The sequence below is a fragment of the Dermacentor variabilis genome, chromosome 8 (assembly GCF_050947875.1).
Source record: "Dermacentor variabilis isolate Ectoservices chromosome 8, ASM5094787v1, whole genome shotgun sequence".
Lineage (NCBI taxonomy): Eukaryota > Metazoa > Arthropoda > Arachnida > Ixodida > Ixodidae > Dermacentor > Dermacentor variabilis.
In genome coordinates, this window is record NC_134575.1 from 78,301,825 (window position 1) to 78,323,296 (window position 21,472).

Below are 21,472 nucleotides of genomic sequence, written 5' to 3' on the forward strand. Positions count from 1 at the left end.
AACAGGCAATTTTTAAAAAAATTGCCGACGATTACGTTACTTCCTAATGCGAAATTTGAGCGCAGCAAATAAGCTGTTTCACCTTTTCGATAGATTGAGGCAAAGAAATCTAGCAACATATGTATGCGCTATCACAGAATTTTTTTTTTATTTTTCACACGTATTCCTTTAACAAAGACTCCACTAACAGTTCTTGACAGTCATGAAGGAAGCTTTGTGGTCGGAGAAATAGACTGATATATGTTCGACTTGGTACACCAATGCTTGATTCTCAAAGACGAGATGTATACAAGTGCCTCGCGAGGTTGTCACAGCCGTGGGACGCGTTACGAGCGAGAGGAACGGGATGTTCTCCCGCATAAGTGTTAGGAAATTGCTGTTTGTCTTTATGTCAAGCCGCCACCGATCTGGCTCTCTGATTGCCACCGCACAGGGCGAACGGCAGCGGCAATTTCGGCTCGGGCGGTGCACACATACAGATCCGCCGCCACCGATCTGGCTCTCTGATTGCCACCGCACAGGGGTTGCATTGGAGGAGGAGCGAAGAAAGGAACTAAGTTCGAGCCGGCGCTTTGACAACCAGAGACTCGCAGGAAGAGGGGGGAGGGGGGCGGCGTGTACACCCAGCGGTAAACGATGGGGGCAGAAGCGCGCGCAGCAAGCGGACAACACGATAAAGGGAGGAGGGAAGAGATAGCAGCGACTGACTGATGCCGCTGACGCCGATAGTGAGTCAACCCCAGCTGCGGAGTTGGTTTCAGGGACAACGAATAACCGGCGCGTCGGCAACTGAAGAGCACCCTATCCGCCACACAAGAACAGGGGGGGGGGGACCCTTTCCTCCTCTTTCTGCATGGCGGCGACGGTGTTCTATGCAGTCACGTTATCTTGACTCTCTAGCGGCGTCAGCGGCATCCAGCGGTATCAGTCGATCGCTGCTAGCGCTGGGGGGATGAAATGGGGGCGGAGCTGGTTACGAGGCCGACGACGACGCCGACGCGAAACCCAGGAACGGACGCCAAAGAGCTGCGCTCTAAAAAATTCCATAACGCCTAAAAATGATCACCCGGTATAGGTAATCGAAGCAGCTATTTCTTTTTACGCGCACCGTGTTTTTCCGTTCCTACATTCACTGCAGGTGTGCTGTGTCATTTCCCCAAGAATAACAAAAGCTCCGGTAGCTGAGGCCCAGTCAACGAGGACATCGTCAAATGTCCGAAGCGCCTTCCCTCACCTGTGGCTGATTTCGTTTTTTGTAAGCTTTCTAGCTAATGTTCGCCACAGGCGTGCCGTGGCTGCAGTAGGTCTGTATCTTCGAAACCCTTGGTATATGTGCATTCGATCAAGCACGTGCTTGGCTCCCGCATTCATAGGTTTCGCTACTTGAAATAATACGAATCCTCCTGAATGCAATTCCTCTGGCTGCAAATTCCCTGCAGAGTCCGAAATGACCAATATGAATCGATGTGCGACTGTAGGAGTCAATATATCATATAGCATATGGATTCTTTTGCGCACAGCATTACCTGAACATCAGATACCCACATTTCTGCTTTTCAATATTACACATCTATGATTTCTATGCATGCATATTGCTTTTGTAAGACGCTCTTACCTACACCTAGAATGTCAATTACTCGTACATTTTCCAGCATACGACGGCTTGGAATTTATAAGATTGTTATGTTCCATGTGATTTTGATACACTAACGCTGCGTTACAAGCTTCATTCACAAATATTGATCTTCCATCTGCTGCCTGTTTGGTCAAAAAGCGCAATCCGCTTAGACCAATTAATTGAATGGCGTCTGTAAAAATAATATCTCATTCATTCATTCATTCGGAAGATTTCTGCAGTTATGCCTACCATCGTGCCGGCGTACAGCTTCAGCAAGATTCAAATGATGCAGTCAAATGAAAGCGTCTTTTGAATGGCGACAACTTACGGTAGCCGGAACACAGTCAAGTTGGCGCCCTCCGTGATTAGAAACCATGATCGCCGAGGCGCCATGTTCAACGGCTTGAATGGCCGCTTCGACTGCGCAGTGTCATGAAGGATTCACCAGTATCGTTGTACTTACAATCAATACAAATTTAGGACCAAACTCTAATGAGAAAAGTTGACGATTAAATATTTTAGGCCTTAGTTACTCAATTAAGTCAGCTAGATTGTACGTGTTTTGGGATCAAACAGCGCTAAAACATAACACAGAAGAACAAGGCACACGATGCAGCGCTAACTGCCAGCTGACAGGTTTATTTCGGGAAGGGCGCATGTTATAAACATTAGAAGGGGATGAAAGAAAAACGTGGAGACGTAAAAGTCCTTCATTCGAAATTAGAGGCATGAAGACTGCATTAATTTCAAAGGCAAGGGAATTCCCTGTCACAAAACCCAACTTAGGTAGCGGTGACACACCACGGCCCGCTGCGATGCGTAGCAAACGACGCAAAAAATATCCCGTGGACGTTGCTCGTTATTATGGCCAAATATGGGCGGTTTGCGATACTTTAGCACACTACCGCACTGGAACAGTGCCTAGCCATACTGCTGCCCGCTTCTGCTTAAGCGCATTCGCGTGCTCGCGCTAACAGTCGTTGCCCGATGTAAGAACGGCCGCGCAAAAGTACAACTGCGTATACAACACTTGTCTTGCGCGGACCAAACTGCCGAAGGTGGCTCTTGGCACAGATTTTACGGCGCGAACTGGTGTAATTAACTATTGGGAAGAGTGATCCAAGCTTGTTCTTGACGTCGAAAACTGCTGTAAAACAACTCCACGCAACACTCTATGACAACGTCATCCTTTAACGTGAGAGTTTACGTACTGCCTGGTTTGCACAACTCCAGCCACTTTTCCAATCTGATGACGCGCCTAAAAAAAAGGTGGCGGAACACATCTGCCGATAACCGTCCATGGTAATGTGTTCAGCGTTGAATCAATGTAGCGACACAACGTACGTCGTAGTGCCACCGTCGAAACGAGTTATGTATGAGGCGAATAGTGCAGCTGCATTCCTCTTTCTCGCTTTATGAGGAACACTCGGCGCCATCTCGCGCCACTGCCGGGAAGCCTGCGCGTGGCCTCAGAAATCCGTGGTGCACCGGTGCCAGCGGACGCTGAGAATTTTTCGCTCGCTTGCCGCACACTCAGTGGTACGTGCTCAAGGATCCAAGTTGGCGAGAGGCTCACTGAAGAGCGGTACATAACCAGTACATTCATGGTACAGCTCGCTGAAGCGTTGGCGTGAAAGGCGTTCATTGCGGCGCATTTTTACCCAGTGCATTTGTGGCGTGGGTGTCAATGCTTCGGGCTGCTGTGCCTGAAGAACCCGCGTGAAGTGGTTTCGATTCAGCTCAGCATCGGAGAAATGCAAAGAATATTTTTCATCATTACAAAGCGGCACAGTCCCACAAGTTTTCGCGAAGTTTATTCTGCAACGAGCTCTTGCAACAGAGTGCAGAAACAGCGCGAATGACCGTGAATACAGGTGACTGTAAAGGAAGACGGCGTTCCGCTGGCGGCCCCCGTACAACAAGTGAAGGAACAAGCAAGGAAGCAAACCGGTCCCGAAAAACGCCAAACAACTCGTTTGATCCGCCTTATATCTTTGAAGCAAACGATTCGCAGGCAACGTTTGGGGGAGCTTTGCCAGATACCTCCCACGGCCAACGACGGAGCCGTCATTACAAGACCTTCGTAGAAGCCGACGCCTCAACGGACTTTCGCCATCTGCCACCATCATGATTAGAGTCGTAGCTGTGCCCAGTGCTACGTCACCAGGACCCACCTCGAAGCAGCTCTACCGAGAGCTCGTGACGATATTTAGCACAAATACGGGGAATCTTTAGCGCAGTGTCCAGTGAAGTCTCCTCTAACCACGAGCTTTACAAAAACTTATTTAACTCTTGTTTTCTTTTTGGTACTTCTTTCGTTATATGGGGTTCGCCAGATGTTTTCGGCGAACTACATATGGTGTTTGTTTACGACTGATGACGTAATGGGTGATGTGCCAGTAAAGATTGAATTCGGTTGGTTAATTGCTGCTTTGGAATAAATTACTGATGCATGTGCTGCAGAGGATTGTGAGAACCTTACGAGCGCGCAGAATTTATCCCGCTTCCTTGCAATGACCACAAATGACACCGTGACCAAATTTAAAACATAAGGGAAGACGGTTATGGCAAATCTGTATGCGAAGGCAAATGTCTGCGGAATAAATATTGCTTTTGTAAAACAATTTCTTAAGCAAGTGTTCGTGTCACGATAGTTATGCTATGCTTCCCGATGCCCCGAGATAACCTCATTATTGTTAGGTGAAAAGTGGGGTCGTGTTGAGTGCAATGTTCGACGAAACGCTAACGTTCCTGGCCTGATTAAAAGCGCTGTAAATAATCACTAAACGCTTATTTTGTCTCTTTTCCTGCATTATACGAGGTTCGTAGTAGAATTCCCCGGTTGCCACGGTGAAAGAAAAAGGACACCTTGTTTTATTTGTGAAGTACTAGGATCACGTCATGAATAATCTATAGACGAACTTTGAATTGCGTTGACAAATTACGACCTTAGCTTCAAATTACGTATAGAAGATATCCGAAGCGTACTAAATGTGTTTTAGTAACAATGCAGAATTGAACCTGCTGCCCAGAGGGAATAATAATAATAATAATAATAAACGCCACCGAAATCACATTAGTAATGGAGAAGAGGGGGGGGGGGTGTTATGCCCAACGTTCTCTCAAAGTGACATGCGTCTGGATGAATTACGGCCTGTATAAAATTTTTACCAAGCGGTATATGCAGGCAAGTTTTGTAGCGGAGCAGTCATAAAAAGCGTAACGTCATAAATTGTGTGATTTTATCCCAGGCAACAAACATTCTTATTGCGACTGCGCGAGAAAACACAAAGCTTCGTTGAAAATTCCATTGTGATTCTGCAATGTCACACAAGTACGCTCTTTCCTTTTTTTCCCCTCAATAAGGTCATTATTTTGTGTTATACATTAGCATAAATACGCAATTTCGTTGTTTAGAGTCGTGTTTCTACATTTTCCTTGTTTACTTCAGCGATAGGTTGCGCTCGCCCGCCGCCCTTGCCATCTAACCGCCTACCAGTAAGGATTCCTTTGACGACCAGTGGCAGCTTAGTGAGGCTCCTGAGCCAGGCGACGTCGGCCCACGTGGTCTCCGGATTCATGACCTCGTGCGACGGAAATCTTCCACCAGAGGGGGTGATGTCCTCTTCTCTAAAGTTGGCGAACCTGTGGCAAACGGCAGAGAGAAAGCAAAGACGCTGTGTGAGCAAGAAAAATGTTTTGTTGGCTGAAAAAGAGAAAAAAATGCCGGCCTGGCCGACACTGGGCTCTAACATGCAAAGACGAAAGTTCGAGGCAAAAGCGGAATTGCTTATCAAATGATGCGAGCCCCGAAATGGGTCGCGCAGAATGGTGCGTCAGAAGAGAACTTACGCACGGGCGAGTACATGACACAGCGTGATTGCTGAAGCATAAGACTGCGATTACGACAGGACGTGAAAGAGGCAATACAACACGTATACCGCTGACAAGGCGGAGCCGTTCTGCAGAAACTGAAAAACCCCGTACGGGTTTCCTTTGCAGCTTCGAGGTATGATAGGGTGGAGGGCGATTGTTCTTATTCTGTGAACCCTCCTACACACTGCAGGATTTCGTAAAACTGTTTTGCCATATTCGGTGTCCCCGCGCTTGGAGTTGTCGATTGCTCCATTCTTGTGCTGCGATGTGCTTGCCCCCCTGGCGAGCTCAGGTGGCAGTTTGGCGTTGGTACCGTGTTGAATGCTTGTACCGGGACGGCTTTTTCCTGCAACTACGAAGTTTTCTTTGTGATAAACCCCACACGGATTAACTTTCTCTCACGGTGCTGCACTCTAGTGGACCACAATTTTTTCCCTTTCATACGGCTGACAAACAACCAAAACCTTGGCCACGAGTATAACGTATAATAATTCTATTCTAATATCATTCTTCTTCATGCTTGATTAATTGTCCGAGCAGCTCCCAAGTTGTCACCGAGATCGACTAGTCGTGGACCCTGTATATGAAATGAATGTATTCGGGCAAGAGGAATATTTCCTTTGTTAAACCGGCCCTTTATTGATAGCACGGGCAATGTGCGCAGAAAAAAACACACATTTACAATCGTTTTCTTTTTTTTTCTTAATGACAAGCTTACTGTAGGCCTATGAGCATCCCTGTATGTGATGGTAGGATGTACGCTATATGGTGATTTTGAGCTAATCAGCTTACACAGCCTTTGTGACAGACTGGTTCTTATCAGAGCTACGAGTGTGATCCAGAGTGGCCTCGCCTGAGAAACTTCGAATGGACTTTGTAGCCATTTTGGGGAATTTCACATTGGTCGACTATTCCTCGTTTCATAAGGAACTGTGTGCGTGTTAGGGATAGGACGAGGGAGGAGGTTACATCGATATAATCTTCGTTAATCTAGCTGGAGTGAATCCAGCGATAGCATTTCCGCAACTTGCGTTCACCTTAAACGAAGTGCACTGTGCGTGAACTGCGTTCTCTGAATGCACTGCCCGCTCACTTGCAATGGTGGTTTAGAATGCCAGTGCACTCGTCAACCTTCCAACTGCCCATCCGCTTACTTGCTTTACCAACTCAATTACCTTGACTGCAGTCGGAGTAAATTGATTCAAGCACTCGGGCCTTCATAATACCATATTCCATGTATAATACCAGTTGGAGATAAGGGACGACACGCGAAACGTGATCACTGGTTGTCATCGTTGGCCGCCGGTCTATGTCGATTTCCCATGCAATAATTCACTCTAGCAGTTCTCGTATATTAGAGCACCTTCGTATAACGCGCCTTGAATACCGTATAAGGAAATACAAGAAATAATTCGGCAGAATACGTTGCTAGATTACCTGAGCTCCTTTGAGTAATCGTTGAGGAAGTTTCCAAACGTCGCGGTGTTTGAGCCACCCACCGGTATGTCTGCCGTGTAGACGATGGCGCTGTAGCCAGCGCGCTCCGCCCGCCCTACCAGTCGCTGCGTTATTGCACGGTCCCGAAGAACGCAGAGCTGCAGAAAATTTCGAGAGGAGTAAAACTGAGCAGCACTTTTCCCACAACGGCTTCTACGACTACGTTGAAGTGGCAAGGCTAGTGCGTAAGGTGCATTCACATGGTGGCGAAATGTCGATCAACAATATGGCTTAATTGTCTTCCATAAGGTCTCGACGGTGGCTATCACAGTTCTCAAAGGGCGAACCCGTGTTGCCCTGCAGCTCTAAGATGTTCACTAACGTCTCGATACACAAGCGCACTGATGGGAACCTCTTTGTAAATTGCTGAACTGATGCTAGGCTTTATTTATTATTTGATGTCCTACTATAATGCGGACAACGGGTCCAAGCAGGAGAGGATTGTACCAAAATATATTCAGTATAAGAAAGCAAGAAATTTTACAATGTTACTTAATGGCGGTGAAGTTCGGTGTATTGAATTCCAGTTTGCGCAGTCAAGGGCCTTTACAACGAAGTTCTTGGGACCTTCGAAATCATTTGTTATGTAAGGTCGCGTACTGTAACGCTCATTATAAAGCATGATATGCCTACATTCAACAAAATAAAGCATTTATGTAGAATTAATTCAAGAAAGTCAGTCAAATAACCGGGTCGGGCCTAATGTGAGACTGCGCAGGGGTCCCCAACATTCTCCGCTGCGAAACACAGGAACTATACGCAAACTAAAGCCGCATATTGTCGAATGTCGCTATCGCCTCTCTTGCCTTCAAAATTCTTGATTCGACAATAATCATCACTGTTGCCTTCGCTGACCTTCACGTCCTTTCGGTCCTATGGATTACACTGAAGGCGCCATCGGCCACGAATTATCAGTTATGATTGCACCATCACGTCGTCATGAACTGCGACATATTAGTCGCCGTCGCATCCGCCCATTCGCTACGATATGCAGCGTTCGGGATAGCCATTCCTGGAGCTATGCAGCGGGACCACATCTGACACCGACACGACCGTCAAGCGCGCCGCTAACGCTAGGAAGCCTTTCAACGCACATGCGCTGAAGCACTGCTGAGGGCAGCGGCGACACCGCTACGTAGCGCTCATTGTCAAGCAAAAAATTAGCTGTCAGGTGCGCCTAAGTTTCTTCGTTGTGTAGGGAAATCAGTCGTTCTGGTCTTCGTTAAAGAGGCACTTCCAACATATGTGAGAAACAGCAATTCGGCCGAGACATGATCAAACCTTCGTTATACACGTCCTTTCGCTGTAGAGGCGTCCTGCTGTATTTGTTCGCCGGGAGAATGAATATTTGAATAAGCTAGGTATTGCAAGCACAGGTTGCATGCGATGGCTATGACTGTGGCGCGATGCTCAAGCGGTATATTTGGCTACGTAATCCCGTGGCTGAATTCCAAGCTTGTCAAACTGCAACGTGGGCAAGAAATTTAGATGAGCAGTTTTTTTTCTTCTTTGGGCAGGATATTCGAGTTAGTCTGCAGCATAGCCGTCTATGAGTCGCGTCATTTGAAGCATCTGAAGATATAGCGTGCTGCTAAATGCTGATTTCTTTTCGTTATTCGCTACAGTAAATAGTTCTAAAATAGCACTACCATGCTTAAGAGAAAGTCTGATTATTGTTTCATAAATCGTCAGCCTTATCGAAGTAGAGGGAGTCGCCTAATTTGTGATTCAAATTTAATTTCTTGTGGGCAATAGAACAAATATAATCGATATGTCTCATCAAGTTAAAGCGACTCTTCGAAGTTTGTAACTTTGCGCCGATGAAGCTAAATGTAGCGCTATCTCAAAATCAATTGGCATGGCTGGAGTGTAAGCGATAGCGTCGCGAGCACCGATATCAGTGATTTAGGAAGCTAAAGCAGACCAATATCGGCGTTTTCGTTTTCTCTTTTTTTATTTTCCTGCATATGTAATCATTTCCTCGCTCTTCTTTTGTCTGCTGTCGTGTCCGTACCGTCGTTTGATAAGGAGAACTAGGAGGTAGGAGAGGCCGGGTGTAAATCAAGCGCACGTCTGGTTTGCCACCTACTCATCATTTCACCTTCTAGCTCAGAAAAAAAATGCGTTTACAATCGAGGGTGCATTTTTGTTCAGGTTTGGTTTGACAGGCCCGCCCCTACACTGCCAAGTAGACGGGAACCACCTTCCCTTGAAGATGCCGCAGGGCATCCGACGGCAAGCTGTAAAGACAACTCGCCACCGTCGTTAGGCTGCGCTGCAGAGCTCGAAGCTGTGGGTTCGATCGAGGCCGCGGCGGTCCCATTGAGCCCAGTAAGGGTACAGAGTATGCGCAGTGTGATGGCAGCTACTACTTAAGCGTGCGCAAAGTCGCCCGCGTTCGCGCTCTCTGAAGCTTTCTGATACGGTTTCTAACCCCTCTGCGATGGTACGCACAGCCAACTTTCTCGCTCACTGCTTGCGCGAGAGAGCAATGTAGCGTTGTTCTCGACAAACCTGAAACCAAAGAATGGCGTTGGGCGCGGCCTCCCTGACGTCCTCCATCGAAGTGGTGCTCGAGATGCTGACGATCATCACTGTTCCTGCCGCTTCCGCAGCTGCAAAGGTACAACAGAACCATTAGAACATCCTGGATGACGCACACCAGTATCGGCACGGAGGCATTATTACTCTTCCTCTAGTGGCGAGACACACCGACATCGACTCAAACGCGTAAATTAACGGAGTGACGTGAACTGAACGGGAGTTGAGCAGGAAATCAAAAATTAAAAATCGAGCCCCTCGACTTTCTTTCTTCTCGTTCATTACGTGACTAGGGTCTCAAATCCGGCAACATTGATGCCTTCAGGTAGCATGTGTGGGTATATGGACCGTTTGCCTTCACCCAGAAAGATCCCGTACTCGTGCTCAACTCCAGCGAATGCAGCTACGTGGCGTATGAGCCGTGTTTTGTGGTCATAACAGCAGCTGCGCGCATTCTCTGGAGTTGATTAACATCTAGGCCTAACGCGCCAGGACGCGCTGCTTGCTGCCATTTCCCATCATCAAATCTAAGTGCCAAAAATTTTCCCGCGATGCCAGAGGCACTGCCCAAAAAAGTAAAAAAAAAATAAAACGCGAAAGACAATGTTTCGACTGGGAATCGAACCCGGGACCGCAGCGTGGCAAGTAGAAATCGCTTTAACGGCACTGCTGAACATTGCCAATCTGCTGTTCTAGTTGTCATATTAAGCTCTGCCTCAAAATATTTAACGCTCTTCCCGCATTATTAAGGCGAAGCTTTCTCTGAGAACCTTCCGGGACTTTCCTGACCGTGATTACCACCTGCTGCTGGTGCTCGTGCGTTATCGCCTAATAATTCACACTTGAATGAATGAATGAATGAATGAATGAATGAATGAATGAATGAATGAATGAATGAATGAATGAACGGACGGACGGACGGACGGACGGACGGACGGACGGACGGACGGACTTTATGAGCTACCCCTTTGGGACGGGGCGGTGGGTTGCGCCACCAAGTTCTTGCCATTATACTGCCTAATGTCCTATCTAGGTAAAACACTCGGTTGCAAAGCGGCGGCGCCATCTAGGAGCACTTGGCCGCACTACTTCGCCCGCAGCAGTGGAAAGTAGAGGCAAGCTGTCTTACTTGTGAAGCAGCGCACTGACAAGGACACAGTGAGGACACACACGAAAAGACGACACTCGCGGCTGTGTCAGTGCGCTGCTTCACCAGTGAGGTATGATGATTCATCACCAACTAGCCCAACTTTCCACATTACAGAGGCAAGCTGGCCTGCGCAGGCGCATCGTTGGCTGCTGGTGGAGAGGGTGAAGGTGCCGTTACGCAGGGAGACGCGATGAGACGGGAGGGGACAGAGGGAGATGATGACCTCACGTTGCGCATGCGTTGCACCACCTGGCAACAGCATGCACGGTCGTCTCTCCGCCTCAAAGGGGAGGTCGGTACCCCAAACAAATGGCGCTTGCTAAAAATGCGTGGCGATGCAACGCACAGATCGCAATATATGCATACGCAAGAGAGAGAGAGAGACTAGAGTAAAAAGGCATGATGACGAAGAATGGGATCCTAAGGCGCAAGGGTTAGATACGGTCAAAGAATACCATGCACGTGGTGGTGAGTTTTCGCTGAACCATTCATAAAAAATTACCGACGATTACGTTACTTCCTAATGCGAAATTTGAGCGCAGCAAATAAGCTGTTTCACCTTTTGGATAGATTGAGGCAAAGAAATCGAGCAACACATGTATGCGCTATCACATAATTTTTTTTTTATTTTTCACACGTATTCCTTTAACAAAGACTCCACTAACAGTTCTTGACAGTCATGAAGGAAGCTTTGTGGTCGGAGAAATAGACTGATATATGTTCGACTTGGTACACCAATGCTTGATTCTCAAAGACGAGATCTATACAAGTGCCTCGCGAGGTTGTCACAGCCGTGGGGGAAGCAGAGGCTAAGCGCCGCCGCCGAGAAGACCCTGCCGTTCGCGCCGCCGAAGCGGAGGCTCATCGCCGCCGTCGAGAGCAACCAGCAGTAAGCGAAGCTCATCGCCGCCGCCGAGAAGACCCTGCAGTTCGCGCCGCCGAAGCGGAGGCTCATCGCCGCCGTCGAGAGCAACCAGCAGTAAGCGGAAGCGGAGGGGGGCGGCGTGTACACCCAGCGGCAAACGATGGGGGCAGAAGCGCGCGCAGCAAGCGGACAACACGATAAAGGGAGGAGGGAAGAGATAGCAGCGACTGACTGATGCCGCTGACGGCGATAGTGAGTCAACCCCAGCTATCCGCCACACAAGAACAGGGGGGGGGGGACCCTTTCCTCCTCTTTCTGCATGGCGGCGACGGTGTTCTATGCAGTCACGTTATCTTGACTCTCTAGCGGCGTCAGCGGCATCCAGCGGTATCAGTCGGTCGCTGCTAGCGCTGGGGGGATGAAAGGGGGGCGGAGCTGGTTACGAGGCCGACGACGACGCCGACGACGACGCGAAACCCAGGAACGGACGCCAAAGAGCTGCGCTCTAAAATGGGGAGGACGCTTAATCTTCACCTTTAAGAGTGGAACGCGATAGCATTCAAAAGGTCCCTGACTGCTTCGCACGCTTCCCTGCAATTGCAGCTTACGTAACCATAATGCTTTTCTGGAGACGCTGACAGCGAACGCTATGCAAGAAGGTGAGCTTTCTGGCTCTTTTTTGTCCCCCCCCCCCCGGAGGGCTCGGCCACTGCCGGGGATGTGCGGAGGTGAACGCCAGCTGGATGGCGTTGCAAGGAACCGAGCAGGGCGGGTCGCTCCTACTAAGAGCGATCCCAAACGGCAAGAGGAAAGGCGTCTTTCTTTGAATTTCCGCATAACAAAATTAGGTTTATTCATATATTCAAATTAAACCGACGCTATGATGTTTGGAGGTTATGTGTAAGTCGTACTTTACGAATTTTCTTGCACATTTGGCTGAGAAATTAAATTAGTTCAGTAACGCGTCTGCACCGCGCGGAGAGCCTGCGTGAATCGGGATGCGTGGTTCGGGATAATTGTTTTCATGCGGACAACGTCGTCGCCGCCAACGCCGGATTTCCCGCGACACAGGGCCCTTAACGCTATAGCGTTAATAGAGACATGAACTGCGAATGGTGCAAGTAGCATGGCTGTAAAGAGGCTTCAAAAAATCACTCACTGTAACTTGCGCCGAATATATCAGTAATAAAATAATCACAATGACTACAGATGTGAGCTATGACTACAAATGTCTGTTGCGAAAGGATGATTTAGTAAAACGAGTTGGTGACGGTAGCACTCGTGTCTCAACAGAGCCCTTGAACGCAAGGTCTGAGCGGTACATACTCTACAAAAATTCTATCGCAGCACCAATCTCTGGAGAGAGGATGCTCTGCGAATAGGAGGATCATTACCAGTCGACGGGTGAGAGGGTGTGGCATAAATGTGGCCAATTTCGAGACGGCAAAGGATGAGCTCAGTTCATTGTATTTTTGTTATAGGCTGTCAGTTTTCTAGTTTGGGCTTAATGACCAAGTTTATTAAGTGTTTCGCTGTCCCACGTACTTTGACAATAAGTCCTCGATTTCTTCCATATAGGTCAGGCTTGAAATTTGTGACGGATAACTACGGAAGAGGCGTTAGCTTTCGTTGTTGTAGACGTGGCAATACTGTCCGCAAGAACATTACCCTCGAGGCCTCTATGCCCAGGCACCCATAGTGTTGTGACTTGTTTAGATGTATAAACACACCAGACTCATGAATATTGGTTGGCAATTGCGGGGTTATGTTATTGTGGTAATATTACAGATTTAACGGTGCTTAAGGAGCCGGTAAATATTACTGCCTGTTGGAGTTTAATTCTGTCGCTGTGTTTTACCACCGATAATACAGCATAAGCTTCTTTTCTAGAGAGGCTTGTTTGGGGATGGAGTAAAATGGATGCTGAGAAGAGTTGACCTAGTGCCGCATAGGAGACGCCAGCGTTTGACTTCGATGCGTCCGTGGGAAATTCAGATCAAGGGTACTTTGAGTTCAGTTATCAAAAGTGCATTTGAATCTGTGCATCTGGTGCGTATTTTGTCATTTCGATAAACGATGCCTCACATTCTATCAGCTGCCACTGCCACGGTCTTAGCACGTTCGATGAATTCATGATGTGATATTTATGTACGGCAGTACCCATTTCTTCACTGAGCTAATAAAAAGAATCCCCTTTTCCACGGACACTGCTACGCCGAGCACGTTCACACGCGGGAGAGCACGACCCGCATGTACTTGGGTCCGTGGGGTCGCAACACGCCAAACGTCTGCTGACGCAGACGCTCCTGCGAGGGACATAAAAAAGGCAGAGAAATTAACCATACGCACGTTCCATTGGCTACCCTGCAGAAGGGGATATATAGAGACCAAAAGAGAGATAAGGAAAGGAAAGAACACAAGTTATAGACTATCGCAGAAACCTGCCGATTTTATGTACGCCAGTAACACCCTTCATAGTGAAATATTTAGCGCCTGAAGACCAGGAGTGGGCCGTCCAGCGGGCCAGGGCCGTTGCCGAGGATCTCGAAAGATTTTCCTCGGGCGATGGACCCCTGGCAGCCTAGCCCCGGGCACCAACATCAATAACCGTTGGACAAATAAATTTTATTCCTATCTTATCCACAACAGACAAAGACACAGTGAAGGGGGACACACGAGCGCTTACACACAACTGTTTATTTTCGGAAAGCTGCAGAACATAAATACCCCAGCTATCAGCACTGATCATGTGCAACAAGAGTGGTCAGTATAAACAGAAACAGATTAAAAACAGATTAAAAAAGTTCAACCAGTATTTAAGAATTCAAATTCATCGTTAGTCATTCCACTAAATATTTCATTATGAATTGTGACCAACTCGCCCAACTATCTGTTTTGCTGCAGTAACACTACTTGCTTTCAGCACAAGCGACGCGCGGCTACCGTCCAATGATCTTCGCTTACGAAAATGGTGTTGAATCTAGCCGATTCAATGCTATCTGGAAGGAAGCGTTCGTTATGTGCTATGTAATCAATTGGTTGTCGCGTCGATATGATTGGAGTTGCGATTATGGAATCCTGGCCCTGGCGGCAGCCTTTCGATAAGGGTTGAAAGCGAAACTTAGATTCAGGTGCACGTTAAAGAACCCCAGGTGGTAAAAAGTATTCCGGAATCCCCCACAACCGCGTGCCTCATAATCAGACCGTGGTATTGGCGTGTAATACCCATAATTTATGTAGCCGCGATTATATTTTGTAGCGCCTAGTGATTGTCGTTATGATTGTCTTTTCCTTTCACCCGCAGCGGTAGCTTAGCAGCAATGGTGTTGCGCTGCTACTCACGAGGTCGCTGAGTCAAGTTCCGGCCACGGCGGTGAAATGCAAAGATGACTGTCTCCCGTGCATTGGGGAAAAGTTAAGCATCCCCTGGTGGTACTAAATGATCCGCAGTCCCCCATTACAGCACGCATCATAATGAAATCGTGGTCTTTGCGCGTAAGACCCTAGAATTCAATTCTTTTCGAGTGTTTCATCATCTTTATTCTGTCTTCGTCACTGTGTTGTTTCGTCATCACACAGCCATCGTTACACATCACCGTATTTCGATCGTCTTCACTCTATCGTCATAATGCTATCGTCACCATTCCACCGCCATCATACAGTCGTCAACATGCATTCGTGGTCATAACATCGTCGCGTTGCCACCGTTCCATCGTCGTCATGTGGTCGTCACCATATCAGATTCATCGTCCTATTACCACTATACTGTCATCGTCCTATCGTCGGCATTTCGTCATTGTCGTAAAGTCGTCGTAATGCGGTCGTTGTCATTCAATCTGCATTCTGTCCTAATTATAGCAGTGTCGTCATGTCATCGTGTTAATTGCGTTGTCTTCAAACATTCGTCGTCATACTGTCGTCGTCGTTCTGTGCTGGCGATTCCAGTGTCATCCCATTGTTCTCGTGTTATTGTCATCACTCTGTCATCTTACTACCGTCACCACCATTCCATTGCTGTCATTCATTTGTCGGCTCGCGTAAAAGGTGCGTGATGGAGGGCCACAGGTTTCAGCTGGGGCTAGGCGGACCCTGTGAAATTTTCCCGAAATTTGTAATGTGATTTGTTCTTGCAAATGGTTGCTGAACAAAAACAGCATTCTATAAAACAGCATTCCATAAAAGTTTCGCTTTAAGGGATTTCCCACAACGCGTGGAATCCATGGGTTTTTATTAGCTCTGGGAAACAGAAATTTCGGCCAATATTCGCAGCTTTCAAATGAAATTCACTCAGTAATTCGAATGCTGCATACATGATTTTCGGACGCAAAGAAACCTTCGCTTGCGCAAACGCACAAAAATAGTGCTCGCTTGGAATTTAGTAGCACAGCAAAAATCTTCGTTTCTCTCGCAAAGCTGATAATTACATAATTGCGACTGCATGTTGCTAGAGTTATACAGCCAGTCCTCTTACAATATGGGACTGTAGCAGCATAGCCATCGCCTACAAGTTGCTCCAGAGGAAGGCAACGCAGAAGCCATGTGTTGTGGCAGCAACAACAGATGCCACATTCAGCCCACCGCATCAGGGTTCCTTCGCTGATCCTGGCCGGGGCTTCCACTACAACGGACGTCTACCGCCGGCCACAAAAAACTGAATCACACTCGTGTTCGGAACTTCAATGTTGTTACGTGGGGAAAGACAGAGACGAAGGAGGCTATTTACAGGCTATTTACGCTGGAGCCAGAGAGCCAGGCCGACACTCGCTCGCACCAAGGGCACATACCAACTTCGTTCTCGCGGCGGCTCATCTCATGAGCATCTCGCGGATAATATCGTAATACTATCAAAGCACCAGCACACTGGCAAAACCATTTACGTGTGTGGGCATGTCTAGAATACTCACCTTTCGCGGTGGCGGCTTCTCCGTCGGGATGGGCCATCTTATGAAAAGCTGTGGGTGCTATGCCGATGGGCATAGAGACGCGCTGTTTCAGTAATACACTCTCCAAGCTTCGGTCCGCTACGCCCCTCAGGAGACGCGGCAGAAGGCGGAGCCTGCATTGAGCACGAATACATAAATTTCATCGCACGGCCTAAGAAAACTTCCATGCTGCGATACTTTGGTGGAGTGTAGGCGAACCCCAAAGCTTCACCGGCAGAGCAACCCGATAATAAAGTGATCCTTGTGGAGAGAACCTTTGTCCAAAAGATGTTCTGAGGCGAACGTTGTGGGGACACTCGACTCTCACGCGTCCTCTGGTGTTTTCCCCACATGGCTCCCGCGTCATAGCTCTCGCGTCTTAGCTTAGCGCCGGCGGCGGTCAGTGTGGTTACAGCACATTATGAGAGATGACGCGAGAGCTGCACTGCGAATGCTACTTAACGGTGGGGTTACTGGGGCGCGATTACGAGTGGGCTCTCCCTCTTTGACCCTCTTTGACTTTAACCGCTCTGGGAAGAAGATTCTTGCTTGCCACATCGTGATCACTGCATTTGGGTCGTGTGGATTGCCTTCCAGAACATGTCTGTCACTTGCCTTTTGCAATAATGGACCCTCAGCTTTAGTTTTTCGTGAAAAGGCACTCGTTCCATTGAAGACGCACTAGCTTCATGCCGGAACCGCTTGGGGCGCTAGATGTATCCAGAAAAGCTGGATATGATGATAGCTGTGATGACCACGGTGCTCTGAAGCACAATCTCAAGGTGGAGGCAACCGTTGGTTCATCATGGTCGTGGAGCCTACGCACCATACAGCGGATTTCGGCCGCTTACATGTACATTTCGAATATTAAACTGCGTTCGAGAAGGCTATTTCTCAAGCGACCTAACTTGTAAGTCGTTTAAATGTCGCCGGTTGTTCATTCAAGTCACTAAATAATGTCGCTTATTGCTAAATAGAAAACTTCGTTATAAACAGACCAAAATGTCGCTGAATCACGCAACAAGATCGCGAAATAGCAACACTAAGTGCGGGTAAATTATAAAAAGACATCTGACTGTGTTCGAAGATGATTACGCTAAACAGCCCCAAGAAACGCAGGATGATTCAAGAGATGGTAACACGAACTTGTTTTGGGCAACCCTGCGACAGCTTTCTCAGCAATTCAGGCTTGCAAGGCGCGTCCCGCAGCCGTCTCGCACCGCAAAGAACGTTAACCCTTAAAGGGCCCCTCACCAGGTCCAGCCATTTTGAGCTGACAAGCGCAGAACATACAATGAGCGCTAGCGATCGTGTATGCAAAGTATTACATCGCTACGCGCCGCGGAAAGATCTGAAATTTCAAACCGAACACCGTTTTTCCTTCTCGTAGCGGCCACCGCGCTCCAAGCCGGTGGCTGACGTACTGGCGTCCCTGCGCCTACGTACTCTAGTCCGCACTGTGACGTCGCTCGTAGTGACACGTGACTTCGAGTATTATTCAAGGCACCCTCTGTTATTTGTGTAATCTGTTGCTTGAATTGATGAACTGAAGTTTAGAGAAATGATAAACCACACAAATGGAACGTCTGCACGCTTATTTTTGCTTTACTTCGCACCGAAGCAAAAGATGTACTTCCGCTTCGTCTGCTTGTTCCCACGGTCGTGCGGTCACGGGCGCAGGTACCGAAACTGCCATTTTCTACCCTGTTACAGCGCGTGATCATGCTCAGCAATCCGCTTGTTCTGCCTCAGTATTCGTGTAGAAGTGAATTTTGCCACTAGTCATGTGTCCTTGTGCACAGAGCGCAAAATCGTGCTCTGCGTGAAACGATAACAGCTCGCGCGCAACTCCGCCAGCAGAAATGCGCATCGCCGAAAAGAGAACCGAGGAGAAATAAAAGTGAAGGGGGGGCCCGTGACGCATGTTTCACGTGATCCTTGATATCTCGTCCGATATGGGAGAACGCAGGGAAGGAATTTCGCTCGCGAAGGCTAAACGGGGCGAGTGGAGAGGGAGTCCCGCTATGCAGTGGAGCCTGCCTGCTGAAATCATGGGTCCGTGGTACTGAAATATTTCTATCTAGGCAATTATTGAGCCGACTTGAAAACTTTTTGCTACAGAACGATCCCTTGAGGACACGTAACAACTTCCAGCGTATAACCAAAATTTGCTATGGGGCCTGGTGAGGGGCCCTTTAACTGCTTAGTGCGGCCAGCCGTGTGTAATCTACTACAGCACTTGAAGGCGACACGCGAACAACAATCCTGGCTGCCCGAGCAGCGGACAGTGTTAAGAAGCCGTACCTATGTAGGCGTAATTCTGAGAGAAAACCAGGCACGCGCGGTTTTGTTAGATTTGTCGATGTGCAGCTCACAGTGCCCGCTTTCAGAAGTGTGTGTGTGGGTGTGTAGGATGGGGGGCGCAAATGGCCTACTTTTCCTTTCCACTTGTGACTGGGGGGGGGGGGGGGGGGGGAGGTTGTTAGAGGCATGTCTCTCCACGAACCGACAGATACGTCTTGCAAGCATGGTGCCACGCATCGATAAGCTCGTACACTCGCTGCCATAACGCTCGCGGGATGCAAAGAGCTGGAAGCGAAAAGCGAGCATTTCGTGCTGCCTCACTTTCATCGCGAAAACACCATCGACGGCCAAATAATTGAAAACAGTCTTGAAATTACTGGGAACTTTAATTGCACTATTAAGGTTCAGCTACACTACTGACCGACCAAGTAACCCAAATCAATGCCTAGATCAAGACTTAACGGACTATACTGCAGACTTGCATATGTGGCGAAATTTACCATCTGGAACCGAGGTGACCCTGTGTCCAACGTACATACTGGCAATGAGTGCCCTGAAGAACCAATGTTGCCGAGACCCCGCGTGCCGCTGGTGGAGAGGCCAGAGCCCCATAATCAGGGCTTCAAGTGGCTTTCTGTAGACTCGAGTGATCTTGATCGGGACTTGAGGCACCGTATTCCCGGCTGACACTAACGCGAACGTAAACAAATTACGAAGGAACCCCGTTTCACGTAGTCGCATCGTTGCTCGCGATTTTTGTTACCTGCGACGCCGCAGGTGCGGTAAAATGCACCGTCAATTTCCGCGCTCTTGCGCCTTTTTTCGTTGGCAGCTGCTCCACTTTCGAAAACACTCGCGCCGCCATGAAAAGGAAAACTAATAACAAAGCGGCTTGTCTGCCACGACAAGGTGACCTCTCAGACTCGTAAATTTTGGTCTGGTGGAATTCCGGATTTGAACAGGAAATTCTTCTGCGGAAATACTTTTCATTTCTGTTGATTTCTTTCCGCCAAAGAGGAGCGAATAGGCCGACTGCATCAATTCTAGCGCGAAAAATTGCGAACCTCGCAAATCTCTGCGATCGCTGCAGGCATGCCAAGCCTCCAAGCGCGCTTGTCGCCGCGCACGAAAACGCAGTGCCAAGATCACTTCGTGTGAACCGGACATTGTTGACATTGTTTACATTGATAAAGAAGAGAATAATGTGGTGAGAGTGCACGAGAAAGATACCTCTTAAAGGCGTTTACGTTCTCCGCCAAAGTCTGCTTCTCGTCGGCGCCCATGCTGTAGTAGAAACGAGGTCCGGGGCCGAGTTTTGCGAGCCCCACCCTCTCGATGTCGGCCAGGCTTCTGACAGGCTCGGGACTCGCCGGCGGAGAAACCGAGGTGCTGTGGCTATCCATGGTCGGAGTGTCCCCTGTCATAGAAGTGTCAAGAAAGAACGTGCTACGGGACTCTTCTACGACTGTACATCCAGCGGCCTTTACAACGTCGTTCAATTTAACTGTTCATCCTATATGTCCTGTGGTTTCTTGCGAACATACACTCTTAACAGTGGCGCGACTGGGCAGGAGGGGTGGGCGGACCGTTAAGTGTGCAGCGCTCCGGAGGATGCAGCTGGGTAATGAAGGGGCGGGGTTTGAAATGGCATGACGTATTCGTCAAAGAAGCAAAAAGACACTGAGTGGCGCAGTGGCACTATGCGCTCACTACACAAAAGAAAGATGAACGGGAATTTATAGGAGGGTGCCCGTAGCAAGGCTTAATGACTTTATGTGCTCTAGGGCGTGGAGTATAAATGAAATGTACAGTAGAGACGTCGCCCCTGAGAGGTACATTATACGTTTCGCCGATACACGCACGTAAGGCTCGTTGTAACTGTTGTAGAAATACGCCCCCCCCTTCCCACCGAGGTTCACTGCGCAGCGGATAATGCGAGATTAAAAATGAATGGATATGCGTTGTTAGCAGCCCAAGGGCCACGTATGGCCAAAGAGCGCCATGCCAATGTTGATGACTTCGCAGTGGAGTGATGAGTTCTATGCAATTGGTGTGAGGTGGTTGTAAGGGGGCCTAAAATAGCCCTTGTAAAGTGCTTAAAATCTACATGTAATATGAAAATGACGATGACTAATGACGTTTACTATGAACGTTAAATTGCACTGCGAAAAAAATGATACAATATACAAAACATGTCTCATGCGAAAACTGCCTAGAGCACTGCTGCCTCACAAGAGCCCTTAAAACACAAGGGCCTTGAGGCATGTGCTATACAATACTACTATCGCAGCGGCAACCTCTGAAGAGAGGAAGCCGCTGCGAGGAAGCGCAACGAGTTGTCTTTTTTCTTTACTAAGACAACCGGTGATGCCCACGGGCTACTGGAAGGTGGACGGTCGTCCAAATCAAAGATGTCCTGAAAAGATGACAGGAGGTGACGAAGAGCTGTTGTTTGCTCGGAATAAAGGTCAGGGGCGATCATCTTAGAAACATCGTCCGCAGGCGTCGAGTACGGAGGAGTGGGTGACAAAGGTCCGTTGGTACTGACGAAGGGTTCAGAGGTCAACGAAGAAATCTGAAATTCTTCCAAAGGAGTGATATGCGCCATGGCGATACCGTGTGGCAGCCCATGCGACGAAAATCCAAAATTGAGGATGGGCACGCGAGCTCAGTTTTCGCGGATCCGGATTAAGGTGCTC

At 48.4% G+C, this 21,472-nt stretch overlaps 1 protein-coding gene across 1 annotated transcript in view; it reads right to left on the reverse strand.

The window, feature by feature from the left end:
• The window catches only part of LOC142591124 (2-Hydroxyacid oxidase 1-like), a 44,924-nt gene that overhangs the window by 6,404 nt on the left and 17,048 nt on the right, over positions 1-21,472 (reverse strand). Inside the window, exons 2-7 of the mRNA XM_075703505.1 lie at positions 20,004-20,190; positions 16,452-16,603; positions 9,506-9,606; positions 6,932-7,089; positions 5,115-5,263; positions 1,947-2,038 (exon numbers count right to left, since the gene is read on the reverse strand). Coding sequence (XP_075559620.1) covers positions 1,947-2,038; positions 5,115-5,263; positions 6,932-7,089; positions 9,506-9,606; positions 16,452-16,603; positions 20,004-20,176 — 825 coding nt within the window. The 5' untranslated portion in view covers positions 20,177-20,190. The remainder of the gene's footprint in view (positions 1-1,946; positions 2,039-5,114; positions 5,264-6,931; positions 7,090-9,505; positions 9,607-16,451; positions 16,604-20,003; positions 20,191-21,472) is intronic.